The sequence below is a fragment of the Mastigoproctus giganteus genome, chromosome 5, assembly GCF_048544385.1.
Source record: "Mastigoproctus giganteus isolate SK-2022 chromosome 5, ASM4854438v1, whole genome shotgun sequence".
Taxonomy (NCBI): Eukaryota; Metazoa; Arthropoda; class Arachnida; order Uropygi; family Thelyphonidae; genus Mastigoproctus; species Mastigoproctus giganteus.
In genome coordinates this window covers 165,280,012-165,307,165 of record NC_143579.1, presented here as the reverse complement: position 1 = coordinate 165,307,165, position 27,154 = coordinate 165,280,012, and the positions used below count along the sequence as shown (strand labels likewise).

At 36.6% G+C, this 27,154-nt stretch overlaps 1 protein-coding gene across 1 annotated transcript in view; it reads right to left on the bottom strand.

Moving 5' to 3' along the window:
- The window catches only part of LOC150085812 (G patch domain-containing protein 3-like), a 90,980-nt gene that overhangs the window by 33,161 nt on the left and 30,665 nt on the right, over positions 1 to 27,154 (bottom strand). The window contains exon 3 of the mRNA XM_090373499.1: positions 10,762 to 10,996. Within this exon, the coding sequence (XP_090229625.1) occupies positions 10,762 to 10,996 (235 nt within the window). The remainder of the gene's footprint in view (positions 1 to 10,761; positions 10,997 to 27,154) is intronic.

The window sequence follows — 27,154 nt, the reverse complement described above, 5'->3', positions numbered from 1 at the left end:
GTGGCCTGACCACTGCCTTATACAAGGGGATAATCACCTCCTTATCCTTGCTAGAAAAATTCCTGTATATCATTGACAAGACACCATGAGCTACTCTTGCAGCCTGTCTGCACTGCTCAGAAAACTTCATATCTGCCTGCACAATTACCCCCAGATCCTTTTCGCTCTCTACACGTTACTCTGGGGTTCATCATCATCAGCCATTTTCAATCCACTGCAGGATGAAGGCCTCTCCAGCAACTTTCCAGTTACTTCTGTTTTGAGCACTGGCCATCCATTTACTACCCCACAAACTCATGAATTTCATCTGTCCATCTCCGTTGTTGTCTTCCAGATTTTCTCTTAGCTCCTCTTGGGTACCATTCTGTTATTTTCTTAGTCCATCTGTCATGTCTTCAGGCTATGTGTCCTGCCCAAGACCATTTTAGTTCTTTAGTTTTGATAAGAATGTCCTTTACTTGAGTTTGCTGCCTAATCCATGTGTTTCTCTTCTTATTTAACAGTCTGATTCCCAATATAATTCGTTCCATTCTTCGCTGTGCAGTTCTCAGCTTCTCTTCTATTCTTTTGGTGAGTGCTCGAGTTTCACTTCCATAAGTCATGATGGGGAGTATGCATTGGTTCATTATTTTACTTTTCAGACAAATTGGGATATTGCTCCTCAGTATGTGACTATATTTCCTGAATGCTATCTATCCAAAATTTATTCTTCTCTTGACTTCCACCCATTTATCATTATTACAGCTAATGACTTATCTCAGATAAGTATATGACTCCACCTTTTCAATTACTGCTCCTTCAATCATTATATCCCTTTCTGTGGCATACTTGTTCATCATTACTGATGTAGCCGAGTGGTTAGCAGCTAGAGTGCTCAGCACGCGTTCCTTGAGTGGACCGGTGTTCAAGCCCCTGACTACTATTTGTAAATATTTGTATTGACGATTTATTGTAAACTCTACTGACTTGGTTGTCGTGCTGGAGTATAAACAGAAAATATTAATTTTTAAAATTTAAATACTTTTGTTTTAGCCATATTCATCTTTAGTCCAAAATCCTTACTAACTCTGTATAACTGATTAAGATTTTCCTCTAATTCTTTAGGATCGTGGCTTATGACCACAATGTCATCTGCAAATCGTAAATGGTTTAGGTACTCTCCATTCACATTGACTCCTTTCTGCGACCAGTCTAATCTTCCGAAAGCTTCCGCAGTAAACAACTTCGGAGCTATTGTGTCTCCTTGTCGAACTCCTTTCTCAATTTTAAATTTATTACTCTTTTAAATTTATTACTGTCTTTGTCTAGTCTAATAAAGGAGGTAGCATTCTTATATATTTTCTTCAAAATCATAATATATGGGGTATCTATGCCTTGTCTTTCCAGTGCCCGAAACATTGCCTTATGCTGTATGGAGTCAAATGCCTTTTCATAACCCACAAATGCCAGGCATAATGGTGTTTTATATTCATTTGCCTTCTCCAATTAGCTGTGACATTACGTGAAGGTGATCCATAGTTGAGAATCCTGTCCTAAAGCCAGCTTGCTGTTTCAGTTGATTCTCATCAAGTATTCTTTCTAATCTGTTAGTAATGACTCTTGTGAACAATTTATAGATGTGGGGTAACAAGCCAATAACCCAAATAATTTTCCTATGCTATTAGTCAATAATTTGTCAATAGTCAATGACCCTGATGAGGTGAAGTCAGTCGGTACTGAAATTGGAGTGTTGTTAGTGTGGTCTACTAGATGTGGTTTAGATGGGTGCTGATTGAGACTATTCCTCAACTGATGCTGGGATTGATATCTGTTTCAGTTGTTACAGCCTGGCAAGTTATGATAGTGGAGGCATAGCTGCATTTTGGCAAAGTTAATTTGTTTTCTTACTTCGTGGTATGAGACTATTTTCGACTTTGCATTCTGGAATTTTTTTCCAACTGTCTGCAAATCACGTTTTAGAATAGGCCAGATGATCATCTTTACATTTAAGGCATTGTGGAGATATTGCAGTATATTCTAAATGGTTTATGAATCTGCAGTTTGGATACGTGGTTTAGGAATGACCAAATTTTTGGCATTTATAACACCAATCTGATAGGTTACTATGATGCAGTGACCAAGGAACTGGATGTAAAAAAAATAATTCTGATATCATATACTTGGATTTCAGGAAGGATTTTGATACAGTTGCACATAAAAAACTGCTGTATAAACTGGAGCAATGTGGCATTAAGGGCAAGTTACTGCTATGGATAAAGAGATGGTTAAGTTTAAGAAGACAGAGTGGTTATTGTTGGGCACTGCTCTTCGTGGACTAATGTTGTCAGTGGAGTCCCCCAGGGTTCAGTGTTGGGCCCATTGTTGTTTTCAATATTTATTAACGAAATTGATGAAGGTATATCATGCTTAATATCAAAGTTTGCAGATGATGCAAAGGCTGGCAGTAAATGACAGTGATGATGGCATGCTAATGCAACAGGATCTAGAAAAAATAGGCAGATGGGCTGAGTAATGACATCTGAACTTTAACACTGACAAATGCAAAGTGCTGCAAATGGGTAGAAGTAATCCCAGAGTAACAAATCAACCATGTGGTACTACACTCAGGATAATGGAAAATAAAAAAGACCAGGGGATAATTGTGCAGTCAGATATGAAGGTCTCTGAGCAGTGCAGACATACTTCCATGACAACTCATGGGATTTTGTAAATGATATACAGGAGGGGTGGCCAATGAATCAATCGTGGCTTTAATTTCAGTCGATCACAACAAATTTTAAATATAATCACATCCCTCGATTTGCGCGTCAGGTATACTACCAAAATTTTATATTGTGCAGCGGATTTCACTACCTGCACATTATTTTATTTATTTTTTATGAAGCTTCAAAAATAGGAATGAAGAGCAGATTTTGAAAATTAATTAATTTTTTTTTTTGCATGACTGAAGATTTCATTGAAGGAGAAACACACATTTCACCATAATAATGTAAAATACCACAGAAAACAGCTGTCGGTATTATTGCAAATGCAATAAGATTGAGTTTACTAACCATTTATAATTAGATTTCACTAACAGAAAAGCCCAATAAACTGAAAAGTGCAAATTGTTTTTATTGTTGCTATGACCTCCAGAAATAGCTTCAGAGAAATATCACAAAGGCATTCAAAAACTGATTCTTATAAGGATATAACCAAACAGAGCAATAAACGGTGGTGTGTTTGTCCTGTTATTTTGGAAACAACTTCCTCATTCGGGAATCCTCTTCATCAATTATCCTACATCAGCTGTTCAGACAGAATATTTTTCCGGTTCGCGCAAATTAAAGTGTTTTAATCAGTAAGCACTGCTTTTGCTGATTTAATAACTGGACATTACTTATGTTAATTTAATACCTTTTGATTTAAAATGAATACTACAAAAAAGAGTTAAACGTATCATTTTCATCAAGAGTGGGAACTAGAATACTTTTTTGTAATGGTGAAAGAAAAATGTTGCTGTTTGATTTGCAATGCTTCCATGGCTATACCCAAAAAAAGAAAATTTATAAAGGCACTTCAATGCACTTCATGGTAAATACCAATCTAAATTAGAAGAACTTAAATCCAGATTATTCGCACAACAAAATTTCTTCATGACACCTAATTTACAATCTAAAGCAGTAATTGTAGCATCATTTAAAGTGAGTCATCTCGCAAAAAAATGCAAATCATCTTCTGATGGGCAATTCATCAAAGAGGCATTTTTAGAAATAACAGATTCTCTTTTTGAAAATTTTAAGAACAAAAATGAAATTAAAAGTGCCCTTCAAGATCTGAAACTATCTTGAAATACTGTGATGTGACGCATGGAAAAAAATGAGTAAAAATGTGAGTGAACAACTGTGTGCTGATGTTGCTAATTGTTTGTCCTTTTCTTTACAACTGGATCTACAGATGTCAGTGATACAGCTCAGTTGCTCGTTTTTATTCGTATTGTTTTCGATGATTCTGCCACTAGAGAAGAACTGCTGGGTATGGTTTCATTAAAAGAAAGAACTAGAGGTCTTGACATCTTTAACTCATTCAAACATTTTATTGAAAAAATTAAATTACCACTATTTAAGCTCGTATCAGTAACAACAGATAGAGCTAAAGCAATGATGGGGATTCTTAATGGATTCATTGCATTGTGCCAAAAGGATGATGAATTCCCAGATTTTTTGAGTTACCATGGTATCATCCACCAACAAGTGTTAGCCAGCAAAAGATTAAATACTAAAAGTGTTATGGACATCGCTTTCGAAATTGTGAATTCCATCAGAGGACAATCTCTTCAAAGGAGACTTTTCAAAATGCAACTCGACAAAAAAGAACCAGATCTGATATTACACACAGATGTGAGGTGGCTGAGTCGGAGTAAGTTTCTACTGAGATTTCGAAATTTGCTGAATGAAATTTTTTAAAAATATTGCTAATCAAAGGGGAGATGATTATCAGCAGCTACAAGATATGGAGTGGTTGTGTGATCTGGTTTTTTTTGTCAGATTTTACCAGAAAATTAAAGTGATCTTAATTTGGAAAAAATAAAAATGTGGGTAACATGATTAGTAGTATTTCTGCATATAAATATCAATTTTTGGCAATGGCTAAGGATCTCAAAGAATAAAAATTTGACCATTTTGCAAATATGAAAGATCATTTGCAAAAATATCCTGTTTTTGAATTTAATAGCGAGAAATGTTTCTGAAATTTAGAATGTTGTGGGCGATTTTGAAACCAGATTCAGTGATTTTAAAAAAATTGAAGACATTGTTCAATATTTCTTATCCATTTAATGCTGACTTATATACAAAACAAATTGCAGAAAAAAATTGCTGTGATTTTTCACAAGGAGAAAATATTACTTGAAAATGAAATTATTACATTGCGAAATGATATTTTCCTAAAAGCCAGATCATCAGAAAAAGACTTTTGGAAATATGTTTGCAGAGAAAAAGTACCCAAATGTAAAAAAAATGCAGTGAACTTTTAAATTCCTGTTTTGGTTCCACGTATCTATGTGAATCAGCCTTTTTGTATTTGAAACGAACAAAGACGAAGAATCACTGTGCTCTTACGGACTTGCATACAGAAGGTTCTTTGCGGTTGGCCTTATCACGGTATAACCCCGATTTTGAAAGCTTGGCAGATGACATGAAGACAGACTTCGCATAAATTAAAATTTTAAATACGTATGAATTTAAAATAAGAATTCTGAATTGTATTGAATTTTAAAATTTATAAACAATATTTTTCAATATGTGTTGAAAAATGTATCCCATAAGTGTATCCCATCCCTGTAGAAGCAATCTCTAACAATAACTTTTTTAACCTTGTGCAATGAAATTTTTGAGATGGTAGATCGCGGCATATTTTGAAGGAAAAAAGTAGATCACATCACAAATTAAGTTGGCCACCCCTGATATAACAGAATTTTGCTAGCAAGGATAAGGCTGTGATTATTCCATTGTATAAGGCAATTGTCAGGCCAACCTTCAATACTGCACACAGGTCTGAAGTTCTCATTTTAAGATGTAGAGTTCCTGAAATGGGTACAGAGAAGGACAACAAGATTGGTGAAGAGAACAAAGAGGTGCTATTACCAAGAAAGGCTTCAGTTCTGCAAATTGCAGCATCTGGGGACTAAGCACCTGAGTGGTGATCTGATAGAGGTGTTTAAGGCGTTGAATGGATTGAATAAGCTCAATGCCAAAGGGATTTCTTCCTCTTGCTCAGACTATATGCACGAAGGAGCATAAATTCAAACTGATGAAGGATGATTGCAGAATAGATGAGTTGGAAGTTTGTTTTCAGGTGGTTGATTGCTGGACAAACTTCCATCTGTTGTTTGGAAGTATATAACTTGAATAAATTGAAGGAAGAACTAGACAAACACTCAGAGGGAATGGATAGGTGAAATGGGAATTTTTTGACTGATGGTGTATCATCTTGCTTTCTTGTATCATTGCTACTACTAATACTATATTTAGAAAAATAAAACTGGATTAGAAAAAAAAACTCAGATTTCTATTCATTAATTAACAATTAATAAGCAACAAAGGTCACCTGTCAGTTACAGTGCAGTTGGCACCAGGTTAAGGAGAAAAAAAAAAAAAAAAAAAACAACAGTCCCAGCACAATTCTGAGGGAATGTACTTTTAACATTAGCCTAATCTGAAGAATAACCATTAATTAGCTAAAATAAGTTACCTACATTTATTATTATTTTTTTTATTATATGATGTGAGCAATACACGAAGGAACCAGTTTTTTCCTGCTTCCTTCGTGTATCATGGCTGTGAGGTCCAATCAGCCCCTACATGAGTGATAGAGATTGACAGTCTGGGGAAATTCAAAGGTCAGCAGGATATTTACCTAAGGGAGGAGGGAAATGCATAGGTTGTCCACTTTCTTTTCTCTTATTAATTTTTATTATTATTTATTTTTTTAAAATTTTCTTATTATTTTATATTTATGTCTGCAATTCTGCTCAGACACGATAGGAGGGATTATATGCTGAAAGCCTTGTGCTTAAACTCAAGACTTGAAGGACTCTGCAAGGTGGGGGAAATTTCTATCAGCTTGGCCTGCACTTGTAGGTAGAAGGAATCTGTTTTGTAGAGACAGGATACATTTAAACAAAGGTGGTGACAATTGTTTTTGTCAGTATTATTGAGGATACCTTAAAGGTTCAGATCAGATCAAGAATGTTACTCCCTCTGGTTTCCTCTCTCTAACATGCTGTTGTAGAAAACAATCATCAAATAAATCCACAAAAGCCTTGCTAGTGTACGAGTGAAAAACTCAAGTTCAGTCAATATCTTTGAAGTTAAAATCTCCCATTATAAGACACTCTGATTTATTGACCCACTCTATTTCTCTGTATAATTTTTCATTGTACTCATCAGAGTTATGAGGCCTATAACAAACTCCTGCCCTCATTTTTGATTTCCCAGTGTTTTTGTCACATGTCACACCAAACTGACTCAACACTGCACTGTCCATCTAAGTCAACCGGATGCACTTCCTTAGATTTTGTGTGTTTCTTAACTAACATCATAACTCCTCCTCCCTTCCTATCCTGTGTATCCTTTCTGTACACATTGTACTCCCCAAATTCCAATTCTGCATTCCTTATATCTGTGTGAAATGTGATATCCCAACAATGTCTGCCTTTGATGTCTTGTACAGCACTTCAGATTCATCAGATTTATTTACTACACTCCTAGCACTGGTGTACATGCAAGTATACATGCACCTGTTCTTACTCTTAGTTACCTAACACAGCTCATGTATTTACTTGTTTCATGATTCCCAGCAGTTCCAGAAATTCCCAGCAACTTGCTTTCCTTGCCTCTGCTGCTCATTCCAATAGAAGCAGTGCAAGAATAATTTCCATCTCTGCCTGCAGCTGTTAATGTATTAGTCTGCGAATCCCACACGCTAGCAGTTTTCTGACACATCTAACATTGCCTCCTAGCATCGGCAAATATTCTTGCAACCTTTCTATTTAAGTGTATCCCATCCCTGTAGAAGCAATCTCTAACAAGCACAGATCACAGGATAGAGAATAAGTGACAAACATAACAATCAAATTTTGTATGCTTCATGTTGTGCCAAATTTCAAATAAACTTTGAAAAATTAGAAAATATATTTTTTTAATTAATTTTTTTAAATTAAGAACTAATAAAATGAACACATAAGTATGTATACTCCAACAGAATCTAAAAAACCGAAATCTTGTTCAAGAAATTAAAAAGAACATTGATGTCTGTCAGATGCTGCACTACAATATTGGTGACAAGTATCGACACCATGAACTGCAGAATTAAAACTATTCCATAGTTCCTGTGTACCCATCCTCATGCAGTCTCTTATAGAGGCCACATAGCATTTTAAACTGTCTAGACCTCTTTCTTCAAATTAAATCCATGCCACTACCTTTAATAACTACAATCTGTTTCTTCATCATCCAACTTAGAAATGAGCAAGTATTCCCCATTAAGAACTCCTGTAGTTTTGTTCCTGTGATGATATCTGGATTGTGAGTGATGACTAGTTTTAGAATATTCCTGCCTCTCAAATATGTCAATGTAAATAAATCATTTAATTGCACTCAAGCTGCTTTTTAAAAGCATGGTTCCAGCCCCCCCCCCCAAAAAAAAACATTAAATACTCCTGTACTTACAATTTAGACTAGGTGTTTGTATGTTTTTAACCCTAACACAACACATTCCTTGAATGTTATGCATGTTTGTTACCGAAATAATCAGAGGGCTCTTTGGCTTTCAAGCACTCACACAAGAACCCATTAGATGTGTCAAATTTAACCTCTACCAATATCATCAGATAAACACATATGTGTTTACCTGATGGCTTTCAAGCACTCAAGGCACCCCCGTAGCCAGGTGGGAAGGAGCAGCAGTGTGTAGCACGTTTCTTGATTAGACCGGGGTTCGAGCCCATCACCACCAAATACGGAGGATGCGGAAAGGTCAGGGAATGACCACCGCACACACCCCCGGAGCAATATGGCCTTGGTTGCTAATGCTCCTAAAAACCAAATATCAACATCAAGCACTCACACAAGAACCCGTTAGATGTGTCAAATTTAACCTCTACCAATATCATCAGATAAACATACACGTGTGCCAAGAAATTTCCCTGACTGGTACTGTTGTGGTCACACTCAGAGTTTAAAAATAAACGGAAGTGGTATGTTGTTGTTCAAACTTTCTTCAACAGATGGTAGTAGAAAAATTGTCCACTACGTTGAAAGGATGCAAGTAACAACCAGATTTATTAGGTGCGTTAACATTCCGTGTTATGATTTTGCAATAGAGCAATGAACGAATATCAAATTTTGCATTAAATTGGGAAAATCTGCAGAAACATATGAAATGTTAAAAAATGTTTACGGTGATGAAACGTCAAATCATACTAGTGTGCTTGAATGATATAAGTGGTTCCAAGACAGATGTGACAATGACCCAAAAAGTGGGTGTCCATCGACCTCTCAAAATGAGGACAGAGTTGCAAAAGTTCAGGAAATTGAGGCAAGAGATCACTGTTTGACCCTCAAATGATGGCTGATGAGTTGGATATATAGGAAATGTATGGAAAATTTTGTATGAAGGTTTAGAGAAAAGGAAGGTCTTTACAAAATTTCTGCTGCAGCCTCACGGATGAGCAGAAGCAATGAAGAGTATCATCATGTGCAGACTTTATCCAGACTTGAAAAAACAATCCTAATTTCTACGACTGTATTGTCATTGGAGATGAGTGTTGGGTGTTTCAGTATGACCCGGAAACGAAGAATCAGAGCATGCAGTGAACTCAAATCATCACCAAGGCCCAAAAATGTTTTGTTAAAAACTTCAGGATCAAGATGATGCAGATAATGTTTATCAACAAATAGGGTATGATTCACAAGAAATCTGTACTCTGAGATGAATCTGAGATGCTGCACTCTATGTACAGGTGCTTTAAAGACTGTTGTAGCACATTTCCTGAGTGAGGCCACAATTTTGAGAGAAACAGCTGCCCCCACTCAATCCGCACTTGCTGTGAAGACATTTCTAATGAAGCACGGTATTGTACAGATCAACGAGCTAGCAACAGTGGATTTCTTCCTCTTTCAAAAGGTGAAAACTGCCCTCAAAGGAAAATGATTTCAGGACTTGGAAGACAAAGAAAAATGTAACTGCCAAATTGAACAGTGTAATAAGTGCATTCAATCAGGTGGTGATTACTGTGAATAAAAATAAAACAATTTTTGAGCTTGTTCATATTGTGTTCTTTTTATTGCACCAGTCCAGGAACTTCAATGCCACACCCTGTATGTGTTACTCCTGGCCCCTCATTACTAGCACTTTCTCTGAACCATTAATGTCTGCTCAACAATACTGGCAAAGATCCCCTAATGGCCCCTGTTGTAATGTGCAATTTTAAATTCAGTTATATTTTTTAAAAAATTAAGAAATATTTAATTTATTACTATAGAATTGAAATTATTATTATTTGTTTTTTGTTTTTAATTTTTTTGCTATACTAAAACTTTTCTGGACCAATGAAAAGGTTTCAATCTGAAGATTTCCATTTCCAGCTGTGAGACCCTTCAGTGCAATAGCAGTGCTATTCGTTTAGAAGCCTGTTGACTTGTAAACAAATTGCACTAGGGGCATCAGCAGTGAACAGATATTAATTTACGCCGACCGGGCTAGCCGAGTGGGTAAAGTACCTGCCCGGCAACCCAAAGGTCGCGGGTTTGATTCCCGCCTCGGGCTTGGATCAAAGTACTGCAAAAACCTTGGGAGGTGCAATATGGCCACAGAAGCCGATGCGCCAACAACTACCAAATCAAAAAAAAAAAAAAAAAAAAATTAATTTACACAGATAGCACAATACTGGCAGCTGAAATTGACTGGTTGCCACATTCAATTAATGAATATGAATTAAATCTTATTGTTAAGAAGTGCTTACTCTGTTGCTATTTTATCAAGAAATCTACAATTTTATAGGAGGGGAGATTATCCCCCCCCCCCAAATTTTATACAAATGTTATATTTAATGCTCAATTTTATACCTTGCTGGAATGCTTGCTTGAACTGACACAAGATCTTAATACCTAAATGGATTTGAGAATACTAAATATGATTTTCACAACAGATCAGATCACTTAAATAAATTGGCTCATAATTCAATAAAATGAATATAAAAATATATATTATGAAACTTACCAGTTTCATAATATATATTTGTATCAACATTCCAATCATCTGATGTTTTTTCATCAAAATCGCCGTCTCTTAGATTCCAGTATTGGGCATCAGTATAGAAGACTAAACCTGATCCTCCCTTTTCCCACTGTAATTCCACTTCTTCTTCAAATAACCTCTCACGGGTACGTTCTTGTAGCGTGACATCATTATGAAGTGATTCATGTCGATCCCATTCTTCACAGGTATCATCATCCTACATGATTGTTATATTAGAATTAACAATTAAAAATCCATTATACAAAGAAGCTAGAACAAAAAAATTAAATATTTTACATTTATATCAAAGTAAGACATTTCAAATATTGCATAAATTTTTAAATAATAAGTAACAGTTTCCCTAAAAACACACTATGGATATATATATATATGAATAGTGTTAACATCAAATACTGGCAAAACACCTTTCTAGTATACAGAAGTACTGTGATGCTAGTAGGCAAAATAAAATATACAGGCTGAAATGTTGAATGCTGATAAATGTTAACCTTGAGTGACCGAAAGCATTATGTCAAATATATAATATAAAATAGACAGCAATAAAATTATATCAAGGAATAAAATTGCTAAAATTAAGAACGCGATGACTAAAATAATTTATGAAACTTTCCTTCCTTAAGGGGACCAAGCTTTTTGACATCTATCTTGTTCACAGGTTGGAATACTAATGCAAGGTATGTGTGTGTATGTGCACTACGATATTAATAGATTACTCGTTACTATGCATGTGTGCAAAAGTCCATGAATCAGAAATGAGAAATGGACGCCACCATATGTTATTCAAGTTACTGTGTAGTCTCATTTCTAAGGTTTCCGCAATTAGCAATTTTGTATAATTGTGTTTGTTTAAAATCTTAGCTTTGTTGAACAGAAAAATGTGATTCTCACTTATGGCATGGAAGGACAATTGTGACGCTGTGGCTAGTAATGCTTGGATTGAAGCAGCATGTTGCTTTAATCTCATATTCAAAAGACACCTTTTCGATCCCACATAACAGGAATTATAATCTATGCATGACGTGCTATAAACCAGGTTATGAGTTTTCTATGGAAGAATGGAACATTTTTTCAATATGGAGTGCAATTTTTGTGTTGGTTTCACTATTATTTTAAATTCTGTATCCCTGAGAAGAATATTAAGTTGCCTGTACCATTGTTCTATGTATGGAATTGTAACAGTGTTTTTTTACTAATTCTGTCAGTGTGTTTAGTGCTGTCCACCCTGTAGTCTTATATGATTAATAGTGGTAAGAGGATATATCCTGTTTAAAAATCTGCTCGTTGGTTCCTCAATTTCTATATGTAACGCAGTCTGTGTGGTAGTATATTTATAAGCGTTAATAAACTGATTAAATACAACCAAGTGCTTATAGGTAAACGGATGATAACTATTGTGGTGTAAGAACATGCCCATATTTTATCCCCATCTCCTATTTTTAAAATGATTTTTAAATCAGTCTTTCGTGGAGGGTAGAGTGTAGAAGTCATCCCGTGAAGAAGCATTGAGGCAAACTCTTTTGCATTTTTAAGTATTAATAAAACTTAGAATATATTCAGCCATAGTTGCTCTTAGTTTCATATATAATATATATATATAAAAAATCTTTCTTTCTTTTCCTATTATTTCCTAATCTAACATTTAAGATGAGGTTAGGAAATATAATGAAAAAAAACAAAAGAAGAAACCTTTTCCTTTTTTCCTAACAAATATCTTTAAGATTAAGTTAGGACACAGGTTTGCAAACTTCGGGAACCTCTGGGTTAGGAAACAACCTTAAAAACATACAAGAAATCAGAAATATGTTTTTTTTTTTTTTTTTTTTTTTTTTTTTTTTTTTTAATAGTGAATGCACTAGTGAACTCAGGCGCCTCCATAGCCAGGTGGGCAGGAGCAGCAGTGCGTAGCACATACTTCTTGATTAGACCAGGGTTCGAGCCCGTGACCACCAAATATGGAGGATGCGGAGAGGTCAAGGAATGACCACCGCATATCCCCGGAGCAATATGGCCTTAGTTGCTAATGCTCCTAAAAAAAACTAAACAACAACCAACAACAACTAGTGAACTCCAATAATCTGCTTTTAATAATGAGAAAAAACTAATCATTACATTGTCTGTCATGCCTACATGTCAATCAATATACCATTCTTGACTTCTACTGCTGTTACCAATAACATGCACCACCTGTTTACTGAGAATGCAGAGAGAAACTGCAATATCAACAAACTAGTTTGTCCAGTAAGTTTCTGGTAGTTTGATGTGGTTCTTATGTTGGCTTTCTTTACCTTAGACAAAATTATTAATAAGACGGCCTTGAGTGTCAATGGGACCAACTAATGATAACAAATGCAATTGGGAGGTATTTAAGGAAGTAAGAATTGTTGTTCAAGGTACAGACTAGAATGAATGACAGATAAACCAATGTGATTAGTGAGAAGGAAGAAAAATTCTAATGTGTGACAATTTTTTCTAACTCCTTAACAAGTGCAGGTTAGTGCTGAAAAAAAGTCAAGAGTTACGGTTAAATTTGAAAGTGTCTGCAATTCTGCCCAGACATGATAGGAGGGAGTATATGATGAAAACCTTGTCAATCCATTCAGCACTGAAGATATTGTGAAAGGCTCATGGGGGTGAAATTTTTTCCAGCATGGTCTGTGCTTGTTAACAGGAGAGACTGTTTCTACAGGGATGGGATGCAATTAAATACAAAGGGTACAGGAATATTTGCAGATGCTATTGAGGCGGTGTTAGGTGGGCAGGAAAACTGCTCACTTTGGGGGGAGGATACACAGACTAATAGATTAAAAGTAGCCACAGGCAGAGGTGAAAGTGATTCTTGCACTACTTCTACTGGAAAGCAAGATGCTGGGAGTCATCATGGAACAAGTAAATACATGAGCTGTGATAGGGTAACTAAGAGTAAGAACACAGGTGCATGTATACTTTCACATACACCAATGCTTATTCTGGTCAAGACATCAAAGGCAGATATTGTTGGGATATAAGAGACTTGGTGTCGCTCAGATATAAGGGATGAAGAATTTGAATTGGAGAGTACGTTGTGTAAAGAAAAGACAGGATAGGAAGGAAGGCCAGTTATGCTGTTAGTTAAGAAACACAAAATCAGAGGCAGTGCATCAAGCTGACTTGGGTGGCCAGTGCAATGTTGAGTCAGTTTGGAATGACATAAGCAGTGGGTAAGAAACAATGAGAGTAGGAGTGTGTCATAGGCCTAATGACTCTGATGAGTACAACAAATAATTGTGCAGAGAAATAGAGTGGGCTAGTAAATCAAAATGTCTTATAATCGAGGATTTTAACTTTGCTGTTGTTGTTATGGGAGTTTAAAGGTGCATAAGCTACTATGGCTATAGTGCACCTTTTTAACTTTGCATATATTAAATTAAACTAGTGGGTTGGTCATTCACACACTAGGAAAACATTTGTGGATTTATTGGATGACTGTTTTCTACAGCAGCATGTTCGAGAGGCAGCTAGAGGGAGTAATACTCTTGATCTGATTATCAGCAGTGATTATTCACGCATTAAAAATCTGTAGATAAAGGAACCACTAGGTGGCAGTGATTACAGAATATTGATATGGGATTTTATTAAAGATGTAACTACCATCAGGGGTAGAGGGGACGGTTTTTGCTTTTATAAAGATCACTATGGTAGTCTCAGATAATTTTTAAATTCTATAACATGAGCCTATCTGCTGATGTTACCAACAGCAACTTCTAAATGGGAAGCATTCACGGAATTAACCTCGGAAGCTACTAGGCTTCTCATACCAACTAAGAAATACTGTTTAAGATTTAGGCTTAAATGGATGTCAGATGTACTAATGAAACTCATAGGAGAGATGAAAAATGCATGGGATGCATATAAATTATTAGGCAACACGACCTTACTGGAGTTATAAGCTAGTCTATAATCAAATCACAAAGGAGGTTAGGCAAGGGAAAACAGATTATGACAAATCTTTGGCAAAGGATGCAAAGCAAAATAGCAGACTTCTTTCACTTAAGTAAACTTTAGAAGGAAGGGGGTGAATCAGATTGGTCCAATTGATATTGATGATTCGATTGTTCACAATTCTAATCAAGTAGCTTACAAACTGAATGATTATTTTGCATTAGATTCACACATGGAGAATTGTGTGGGGAACTGCAGACCAAAAATTTATCAAACAATAACAGGGAGCTAAATGATTTTGTAATAACTAAGAGCAAAATGGAGAAATTGTTGAAGTTAAATGTAAAAAAAGGCACCTGGAGTGGATGGGATCTATCTAGTTATATTAAGGGAGGCAGCAGAGGAAGTAAGCAAACCCTTAGCCATAATTATCAGAGCATCCTTGGATTCAGTGGAGGTACCCACGGACTGGTTTGTTATTTGATTTTTAGGAGCATTAGCAACTAAGGCCATATTTCTCCGGGATATGCGGTGGTCATTCCCTGACCTTTCCGCATCCTCCATATTTGGTGGTGACGGGCTCGAACCCCGGTCTAATCAAGAAGCGTGTGCTACGCACTGCTGCTCCTTCCCACCTGGCTACGGAGGCGCCTCCCACGGACTGGAGATGTGCAAATGTATCCTCAGACATTTGAGGGGTGTGTTCATGTGCTACTGCTTTCGTGAGACGCAGTGAGTTGAGTGCTCCTACACGATTGTATTAGAAAGTGTTTAGTGAATTAGAGTTTTTGATTATTTTGTTGGATTCAAGAACCTTTTTTTGTTTCAGTGTTAATTTTCAGGAATTTATTTCAATTATTTATGGAGAAATTGAAGTTCAAAGTTCATAGCACAAATTTACACTACCTTACGTCTACAAATGGCTGTCATTGTAGTATTAATCGTAGTATCGCGATATTAAGTGATTGCATTGCATAGAGTGTGTTATTTGTCCTCTTAATGTCTAGGTTTAAGAGTTGCAAGACATTTTCAGAAGTTTCTTATAATCAGTTTTAGGAGTTAAATTCAGGTATTTTTGATTTTTAACTTTAATTTGTCAAAGGACTTTTAGCATTGTATTATATTTATTTTCTAATAGTTGATTGTATTGTAATATAGGGGTATTTTCCTCTAAATATTAAGGAAAATATTGGAGATATCATTATTTCCCCACCCCCTCCCTGTCTTTGTGTTCAAGCGTAATTATAGATTGTTAACTTATGATAGGTTGAAGTTTTTTTTTTTTTTTTTTTTTTAATCAATTGTATGGAGTTGTATTTAATATGGGTTGCGATTTTAAATTATTTATTATGTTTTACTGACTTGGCCTGTGGGATCACTGAGTCTGGTAAATTACTAACCTGTACTATTATAAATAGTGTAAATAGTTGGCTCAGTCAATTATTGATTGATCCTTTTAATTGTAAATAGTTATATTTATTTTATTTATACATTACTAATATTAGCATTAGCATTAGTAGAGGCATTTGATGCAAGAAAGCAAGCTTATGCAGCATCAGCCAAAAAAAAAAAAAAAAAAACCCCACTTCCACTTCACCCCTCTGTTCGTTCAAAATACCTGTCCAGCTGAGCCTTAAACTTATTTAGGCTATCAACCTCCACCACAAGGGATGGCAGTCTGTTCCACCAACCAACCACCCGCTGGCTAAAGGCAAATTTCCGCACGTCTATCCTACATCTGTCTTTCCTCAATTTGAATTTATGCCCTCTCAGGTGATTTTTCTGAGCTAGAGGAAGAATCCCATCAGCATTGAGCTTGCTTAAACCATTCAAGGCTTTATACACCTCTATCAGATCACCTCGCTGGTGCCTAGTCTCCAGACACTGTAATTTGCAAAACTTAAGCCTTTCTTCGTAAGAGCACCCCTTTGTTCCATTCACTAATCTTGTTGCCCTTCTCTGTACTCGTTCTAGCAGCTCTACATCCTTCTTGAAATGAGGCCTCCAGACCTGTATACAGTACTCTAGGTGTGGCCTGACCATTGCCTTATACAATGGAATAATCACCTCCTTATCCCTGCTGGAAAAATTCCTGTATATCATTGACAATACTCCATGAGCTACTCTCGCAGCCCGTCTGCACTGCTCAGAGAACTTCATATCTGCCTGCACAATCACCCCCAAGTCCCTTTCATTCTCTACCACTGTCAGTGTAGTACCACAGAGTTGATACGTTGCTCTGGGGTTGCTTTTTCCCATGTGTAGTACTTTACATTTGTCAATGTTAAACTTCATTTGCCACCTCTCAGCCCATCTGCTCAACCTTTCCAGATCCTGTTGCAGCAGCATAGTGTCAGTAGTGTCCTTGACAACCCTGCCAACCTTTGTATCATCTGCAAACTTGGACATTAAGCTTGATATACCATCATCAATATCATTTATAAATACAGAAAACAATAATGGACCCAACACTGAGCCCTGAGGGACTCCACTAATAACATTAGTCCACGATGAGCAGTGTCCATTGATTACCACTCTCTGTCTTCTCCCCCTCAACCACCCCTTTATCCATAGCAGCAATTTGCCTCCAATGTCACACTGCTCCAATTTGTGTAGCAGTCTTCCATGTGCAACAGTATCAAAAGCCTTTCTAAGATCCAAGTATATAATATCAAAGTTATTCCCTGCATCCAGTTCTTTTGTGACTGCATCATAGTATCCAATCAAGTTGGTCAGGCAAGACTTCCCCTTAACAAAACCATGCTGTGTCTGAGCTATAACTGAAGTCTTGTCTAAATGATCCTGCAGTGCTTCTTTAACCAGTGCCTCCATTAATTTTCCTGGAACAGAAGTTAAGCTCACAGGTCTATAATTACTTGTGTCAGCCTTTGATCCTCCTTTGTGAATTGGGGTCACATTTGCACATTTCCAGTCTATGGGTACCTCCCCTGAGTCCAAGGAAGCTCTCATAATTATGGCTAAGGGTTTGCTTACTTCCTTTGCTGCCTCCTTTAATATAACTGGATAGATCCCATCCACCCTGGGTGTCTTTCTTGTGTTTATCTTCAACAGTTTCTCCTCCACTTTGCTCCCAGTTATTTCAAGATTCTGTAGCTTACTACTAGAGTTGAATACACCTCTGGCATTCCCCTTGCTGAATAACTCCTCATGTGTGAATGTCGATGCAAAATATTCATTCAGAAGTAAATGTGGTATCCAAAAAGCAGAAACTAAAAGCAAAGAAACCTGGAGCAAATTCTGAAGCCAAGGGTAATCCAAACATTAAAGAATGTAGTTTTCAACTGGAAGTAATGGATTTAGAATTAATAAGTCAGAAACTCTCAAAAAGCCAGGCAGATACAGGAAAGAGACAGGAAGACTCAAGTGATATTTCCTTGGACATGGCAGTAGACAGAATATTGGGTTTAAATGGAAAGGATAAAATAAAGAACTGCAAGTTAAAACTAAGAGAATTACTTCTTAGAAAAGATTATAACATTCCTAGTGTTGTGACTGCAAAAATATTGGATCTTTGGGATAGATTAGAATTGACAATAATAGATTTACAAATTGAGAATAAAGTTTTAGAAACTAAATTGGAAGAAAAGGGGAAAAAGGATTCTCAGAAGTCGTATGCCCAAGTTGTGTCAAAAGAACAGGATACAGCAAGACAACCAAAGATTGCTGTTGTAACTTCTAATAGTGATAAATTTTTATCTAGTGAAGACATGAAGCAAGAGTTACTGAAAACAGTGAGACCAATGTTGCAAAGTAAAGAGTAAAAATGCTGACGGCATTTTTACTCTTTCTCAGATGATGTACACAAAAGGACACGAATTTAAATTGGAAAAGGAAGCTACAAGATGGAGGTGTAGAAATTTCTATCCTGATGCAGTAACTGTATAGTGTTTGTATAGTAAATAAATTTGATGAATTTGAAGAAGTGCAGCATTGGAATTTGGGGAGTACAATGTGTACAGAAAGGATAGACAGGGTAGGAAGGGAGGAGGGGGGTTATGCTGTTAGTTAAGAAACAAAATCTAAGGAAGTGCATCCAGAAAACATGGATGGACAGTGCAATGCTGAGTCTGTTTGGTGTGACAAACACTGGGATACGGAAAATGAGAGTAGGAGTGTATTATAGGCCTAATGACTCTGATGAGCACAACAAACAGTTGTGCAGAGAAACAGAGTGGGCCAGTAAATCAGAATGTCTTGTATGTGGGGGATTTTAACTTTCCAGATATTCACTGGAACTTGTAGATTGGTGACTCGCACACTAGCAAAACTTTTGTGGATTTATTGGAGGATTGTTTTCTACAGCAACATGTTCGAGAGACAACCAGAGGGAGTAATACTCTTGATCTGATTATCAGCAGTGATTATTCATGCATTAACAATTTGCAGATAAAGGAACCACTAGGTGATAGTGATCACAGTGTACTGATGTCGGATTTACTAAAAGATGTAACTGCGATCAAGGGTAAAGGTTTTTGCTTTTGTAAAGGTAACTACAGTGGTCTCAGACAGTTCTTAAATTCTATACAGTATGATCAACTGTTGATGTTACCAATGGTGAATTCTAAATGAGAAGCCTTCAGGGACTTAATCTTGGAGGCTACCAGGCTTTTCATACCAACTAAGATATAAGCCTAAATGGATGTTAGATGAATTAATGACGCTTGTGGCAGAAAAGAAAAATGCATGGGATGCATATAAATTATCAGGCGGCAAAGAAGCCTATGGCAGATATAAACCAGTCTGTAATCAAGTCACAAAGAAGGATAGGCAGGCAAAGGCAGATTACAAGAAATCTTTGGCAAAAGATTCAAAAAAATCAGTAAAGAGTTCTTTATCTATGTAAACTCCAGAAGGAAGGAGATGAATCAGATTGGTCCATTTAACATAGATGGTTCGCCTATTGATGATCCTGCTCAAGTAATTGATAAACTGAATGAATATTTTGCATCTACATTCACACATCAGGAGTTATTCAAGGATTGGAATTCCAGAAGTTTATCAAACTCTAAAGGGAACTAAGTGATTTTGTAATAAATGAGAGCAAAGTGGAGCAGATATTGTTGAAGTTAAACATAAAAAAGGCACCTCTGGTGGATGGAATCTATCCAGTTATATTGAAGGAAGCAGCGAGGGAAGTTAGCAAACCCTTAGTTATAATTATGAGAGCCATCCTTAGATTCAGGGGAGGTCCTCATGGAGTGGAGATGTGCAAATGTATCCCCAATTCACAAAGGGGATTCAAAGGGTGACACAAATAATTACAGACCTGTTAGTTTAACTTCAGTTCTAGCAAAAATAATGGAGTCACTGGTGATACAGGATCACCTAAACAAGACTTCAGTTATAGCTCAGATACAGCATGGTTTTGTTAAGGGGAAGTCTTGTCTGACCAATTTGACTTGATACTACGATGTGGTCAGAAAGGAACTGATGCAAAAAATAATTTTGATATCATATACTCTGATTTCGTCTGATACTGTTGCACATGGTAGACTGCTGTACAAATTGGAGAGGTATGGCATTAAAGGTAAGTTGCTACATTGGATAAAGGGATGGTTGAGTGGGAGACGGCAGAGAGTGGTAATAAATGGACACTGCTCTACGTGGACTAATGTTATTAGTGAAGTCCCCCGGGGTTCGGTGCTGGGCCCATGTTGTTTTGTGTATTTATCATGATATCGATGAAGGTATATCAGGCTTAATGTCCAAGTTTTCAGATGATATAAAGGTTGTCAGGGTTGTTAATAACAGTAAAGACAGTAAGCTACTGCAACAGGATATAGAAAAGTTAGGCAGATGGGCTGAGAAGTGGCAAACTGAAGTTTAACATTGACAAATGCAAAGTACTGCATATGGGACACAGTAACCCAAGAGAAACTTACTAATTGTGTGGTAAATTAAAAAAAAAAGACCTGAGGGTAATTGTGCAGTCAGATATCAAGTTCTCTGAACAGAGCAGATGGGCTGCCAAGGCAGGTCATGGAGTTTTGTCAATGATATATAGGAATTTTGCTAACAGAGACAAGGAGGTGATTATCCCTTAGTATAAGGCAATGGTCAGGCCACACCTTGAGTACTGCATACAGGTCTGGAAGCCTCATTTTAGGAAGGATGTAGAGTTGCTAGAATGAGTACAGAGAAGGGCAACAAGACTGGTGAGAGGAATAAATGGGGTGCACTTACGAAGAAAGGCTTAGTTCTGCAAGTTGCAGCATCTGGGCACCTGAGACTACGCACCTGCAAGGTGATCTGATTAAGGTGTACAAGGTCTTGAATGGTTTGAGCAGGCTCAATGCTGATGGGATACTTCTGCTTGCTCAGACTAAGAACCTGAGGGGGCATAGATTCAAATTCAGGAAAGACAGTTGTAGAATAGATGTGTGAAGTTTGCCTTTAGCCAGCAAGTAGTTGATTACTGGGACAGACTTCCATCTGTTGCTGTGGAAGTTAATAGCTTAAATAAATTTAAGTCTGAACTAGAGAAACATTTGGAGTGACTGGATGGGCAAAATGGGGAGGGTTTTTTTTTTTTTTTTGGCTGATGCTGTATAAGCTTGCTTTCTTGCATCATATGCCTCAACTAATGCTAACTGATTGCTGGAATAAATTTCCACTTGGTGCTGTGGGAGTAAGTAATTTTAATAAATTTAAAGGACTGGAAAAATTATTAGAAGAAATGGGCAAATGTTTAATTTTTTTTTTCTTTGGCTGAAGCTCTATACATCTTGATTCCTTGCATAATTTTTCCACTACTAATACTGTGTAAATGCCGATGACTTAATGGGTATAGGATTTAAGGCTAAAAAACATTAGACTGCAGGCAAAGTTTACTGTTAATATAAAGTTAGTAAATTTTCATCATTTCTACACACAGTAAACAATTTTGGTTGGTTTACTGCATATGATGGTAATTCACTAATTTATATGACAGTACTGGTGGCCTGTAAAAAAACCTTGTTTATTAAAACAAAGTAATTACCTTTATCAACTTGTTTTATATGTTAATTAATATATGGTGAACCAGCGCTGCTACAGATTTATATAGCAAATCTGCTTCAACAGATTTTGTCTTTTCAGATTATTTTCAATGAAGGATACCTTAAGGGCCTATATGTAGGCTGTTGATTAAAAACAGTCCAATTATAATATAAGTTAAAAATAGATAAAATATATTTAACTTTCTCTCTTCTACAGAAGGTGTGTTTAACCAGATTTAAAAACTAGAATATTGTTGCAACCATCCATTAACTCACATATAATAAATCAATTGCAAAAAGTGTTACGAATCAAAAGTTTTATTCTTAGATTTAATTAATAAATGAGAAATTAGATATTTTAATATATATATGTAAATTTTTAAATAAAAACCACATACAATACCTTAATATTATCATAGTGAGATGTGCAATAACTCAAAATAATTTTAATGTGTCAAGAAGTAATAAGGGCAAGATTTGAGTGCCAAGATGAATTATAGGGTTTCTAGTTAATTGAATTATTGATATAAATTAAATGAGTCATCAAAGCTTCCCTATCTGCAACTCATCTGAGTGTAAATGAAATATATAGGAATTAAATAGAAATTAAGACAAAACATCACCTAATGAGAAGTGCACCTCTTGCCAGGATTGCCAACCAAATATACTGGAAAATGGTTTAGGACAAACAACCAGTAAAGGTTTTCTTCCAATATCATCAGAGACATTTTAATGATTCAACACCAGACACAGAAGCTGTACTAGAAATTTTGGCAGAAAAGAAGATGCTATAAAATCAATTAAAAATAGTAAAACAGCAGGACGTGATAAAGTCACTGTTGAAATGTTGAAAGCTGGAGCCCAGCCAGCTTCAAAATGCCTTCTACTTAAAGTACTTGTAGCGTGGGAAAATGCTGACACCATCCTACTACAAAAAAGGTGACAAGGCAGATTTAAAAAACTACAGACCATTAAGTCTATTGCCTTAAGTCTGTCTGTCTGTTGTCTATTGAGGTTTTCACAAAGATACTTTTAAGAAGAATAGGTACAATAACTGATGCGGCACAACCCAAAGAAAAAATGGTTTCAGAAGCATATTTAATACAATGGATCGCTTCCAAACAGCAGAGGAAGTTATAGAGTGGCACAATGAATACAACCTTCCATTACGTATAGCCTTCATTGACTATAAAAAAACCATTCAACTCAGTCACAAAATAAGCAATAATTAAAGTCCCAATCAACTGATTGTGTAGACAGAGTTTACATCAATATTCTCCAATCAATATATGAAAAGGGGACTACATCAGTATGGGTCGACAATGATAACGTTCTGATAAATCTAGAAAAAGTCATCTGACAAGGAGACCCAATCTCCCCACAACTATTTTCTGCCTGTTTAGAAGAAATTTTTTGCAAACTAAATTTGGATAATAAAGGACTGAAAATAAATAGAGATTACCTGAATCACTTGTGATTTACAGATGATATCATCCTCTTTTACCAATGATCTAGAGAATTTCAGCAAAACATTGAAGAACTGCAGCTTGAAATCAAGAAGTTTGGTTCATAGATGAATATCAAGAAAACACAGGTTATGTTCAACAAATTTACTAGAACAAAGAAAATCATAGCCAATGGAAAAGAACTAGAAGTGGAAAGGTATGCTCTAGAACAAGAAATTTCAAAAGATGAAAATTGAATGGCACATAAAATTGGGATGGCAAGAATTTGGAAAGTTTAATATAGTCTTCAAGACAAATTTTCCACTCTCTCTCAAACAAAAAGTTATTAATCAATGTACTCCCCCATCCGTCCTAACGTATGGTTGTGAAACATGGACATTGAATGCCAAAGCTTTACAAAGACTGAGGGTTTAAATTTTAAACATAACCAAAAAAAGACCAAAAACAGTGCATGGATTAACCAAGAAACCAAGGTCTGTAACATCATTGAAAGATCAAGAAGAACTGACTATGATCAAGAAGAACTGATGATAGATGGTCCAAATGAATTTTGGAATGGATACTGCTTGACTTTGAACACCCAAGAAAGAGACCAATGATGATGTGGATAGGTGAAATTTGCTGGTGTACAATGGCAACAGCAAGCACAAGACCGCAGTTGGTTGGAAACGTGCTGAGAGGGCCTTCATCCTGCAGTGGATCAACAATGGCTGAAGACAATGATGACCTAAAGGATTCGAGAAAACTGCTAATTGGTGTGGAGGGGGTAACACAGATATGTATTTATCTGGTGAGATGGTTAAATTAATGCTTGCAAACATCACAAAAGTACTTATTTGTTGCCAGAGCAACTAATATTGGCAAGATGTGACAAAGACAGGAATGTTTCAAACAAATGAGAAGCTAATACTAGGGAAAACAAGATTAAATAACTTTAACTTAAATAATGTCAAGATAGTAACATTATAAGAATTCAAGAAAATGAATGAATTTGAAATGATTAGGACAATTAACACTGACATAACAGAGCTAATGGAAACAGGGGATGATAATTGGTTTCATTTAGGTAGCATTAGTAGAGGCATTTGATGCAAGAAACAAGCTTATGCAGCATCAGCCAAAAAAAAAAAAAAAAAAAAAAAAAACCCACTTCCACTTCACCCCTCTGTTCGTTCAAAATACCTGTCCAGCTGAGCCTTAAACTTATTAAACTTATTTAGGCTATCAACTTCCACGACAAGGGATGAAGGGATGGAAGTCTGTTCCACCAACCAACCACCCGCTGGCTAAAGGCAAATTTCCGCACGTCTATCCTACATCTGTCTTTCCTCAATTTGAATTTATGCCCTCTCAGGTGATTATTCTGAGCGAGAGGAAGAATCCCATCAGCATTGAGCATGCTCAAACCATTCAAGGCTTTATACACCTCTATCAGATCACCTCGCTGGTGCCTAGTCTCCAGACACTGTAATTTGCAAAACTTAAGCCTTTCTTCGTAAGAGCACCCCTTTGTTCCATTCACTAATCTTGTTGCCCTTCTCTGTACTCGTTCCAGCAGCTCTACATCCTTCTTGAAATGAGGCCTCCAGACCTGTATACAGTACTCTAGGTGTGGCCTGACCATTGCGTTATACAAGGGAATAATCACCTCCTTATCCCTGCTGGAAAAATTCCTGTATATCATTGACAATACTCCATGAGCTACTCTTGCAGCCCGTCTGCACTGCTCAGAGAACTCAGAGAGCTTAGTAAAATATACTTAGAAGAATAGGAAACTAAAAAAAGAGGAACAGTTGGGTCATCCTTTTCATCATGAGCAGTGTGAGCACAATAATAGCATTCCCAGACTCATAAGTTATGCATGCCAGTATGTAACTGGTGTGGTGCAAGTTAGTTGGAAGCAATGGTATAATGAGAGTAGGAGTAAACCACACACCAGAAGATAGTTATTTGTTATTTGGTTTTTTTTAGGAGCATTAGAAACTAAGGCCATATTGCTCCGGGATATGGGGTAGTCATTCCCTGACCTTTCCACATCCTCCGTATTTGGTGGTGACAGGCTCGAACCCCGGTCTATTCAAGAAGCGTATGCTACGCACTGCTGCTCCTTCCCATCTGGCTATGGAGGCGCCACCAGAAGATAGTGAATATAATCTTCTACATGGAAATGACATAGGTAAGAAAGTGTGAATGACTGAAAAAAAACAAAAAACTTCCCATTTCACTTATCCATTCACTGCAAAAGTTTGTCCAGTTCTTCTGGACAAACTTTTGAAGTGAATACATTTAAGCTATCAACTTCCATAAGGAAGTTCGTTTCACCAATCAAAAACTCAGTGGAAAAAGGCACACATCTATTCTGCAACTGACTCTCCTCAATTTGAATTCATGCCTCTTCAGATGCATAATCTGAGCAATAGGAAGAATCCTATCAGCAGTGAGCTTGCTAAAACTATTCAAGGACTTATACACCTCAATCAGATCACCTAGCATGTGCCGAGCCTCCGGGCGCTGCCATTTGTAGAACTTAAGCCTTTCGTGGTAAAAGCAACCCATTGTTCCCCTTATCAATCTCATTGCCCTTCTCTGTACTTGTTTCAGCAGCTCTACATCCTTCCTAAAATGAGATGTCCAGACCTATACACAGTACTCAAGGTGTGGCCTGACCATTGTCTTATATAAGGGGATAACCACCCCTTATCGCTGATAGCAAAATTCCTGTATATCACTGACAAAGCCCCGTGAGCTGAGAATGGCACAGTTGATAAGTTAATCTGGGGTTACTGCTACATATATTCAGTACTTTAAATTTGCCAATGTTAAGCTTCAGTTGCCACCTCTCAGCCTATCTACCCAACTTTTCTAGATCCTGTTGCAGTAGAGCACTGTCATTAACAACTACTTACCTTCGTATTATATGCAAATGTGGACATTAAGTGTGATATGCCTTCACCAATATCATTGATGAATATAGAAAATAATGCATCCAACACTGAACCCTGGGGACTCCACTAGTAATATTAGTCCATGAGTGGTAATCCATTGATTACCAACTCCGTCTTCTCCCACTCAACCATCCCTTTACCCATAGACGCAACTTTCACTTAATGCCACACCGCTCCAATTTGTACAGCAGTCTACCATGTGCAACAGTATCAAAAGGTTTCCTGAAATCCAAGTACATGATATCAAAATTATTTTTTGCGTCCAGTTCCTTTGTGACAACATCATAGTCTTGTCAAGATGATCCTGCAATGCTTCTTCAAGAAGCATTACAGAGAGTCCATTAATTTCCTCTGGAACAGAAGTTAATATGTATGGTCTGTAATTACTTTTGTCACCCTTTGATCTCCCTTTCTCAATTTGGGTCCCATTTGCACAACTCCAGTTCCATGGGGATCTACCTTAGCCATAATTATGAGCATCCAAGGATGCTCATAATTATGGCTAAGGGTTTGCTTACTTCCTTTAATGTAAATGGATAGATTCCATCCACCCCAGTTGCCTTATTTAGGTTTAACTTCAAAACTTTCTCACTACTTTCCTTTCAGTCATTACAAAATCGTTTAGCTACCTGTTAGAATTTGATAAAATTCTGGCCTTCACTTCCCTAAACAATTCCTCATGTGTGAATGTAGATGCAAAATACTCATTCAGTTTGTTAGCTACCTGAGCAAGATCATCAACAGTCAAATCATCAATATCAAGTGCACCAATCTGATTCATTCCCTTCCTTCTAGAATTTACATAGGTAAAGAAGTTCTTGCTGTTTTCCTTTGCATCCTTTACCAAATATTTCTCGTAATCTGCCTTTGCTTGACTAATCTCCTTTCATGACTTGATTACAGACTAGCATAGGTAAAGAAGTTCTTGGTGTTTTCCTTTGCATCCTTTATCAAAGATTTCTCGTAATCTGCCTTCACTTGACTAATCGCCTTTCATGACTTGATTACAGACTAGCTTATATCTACC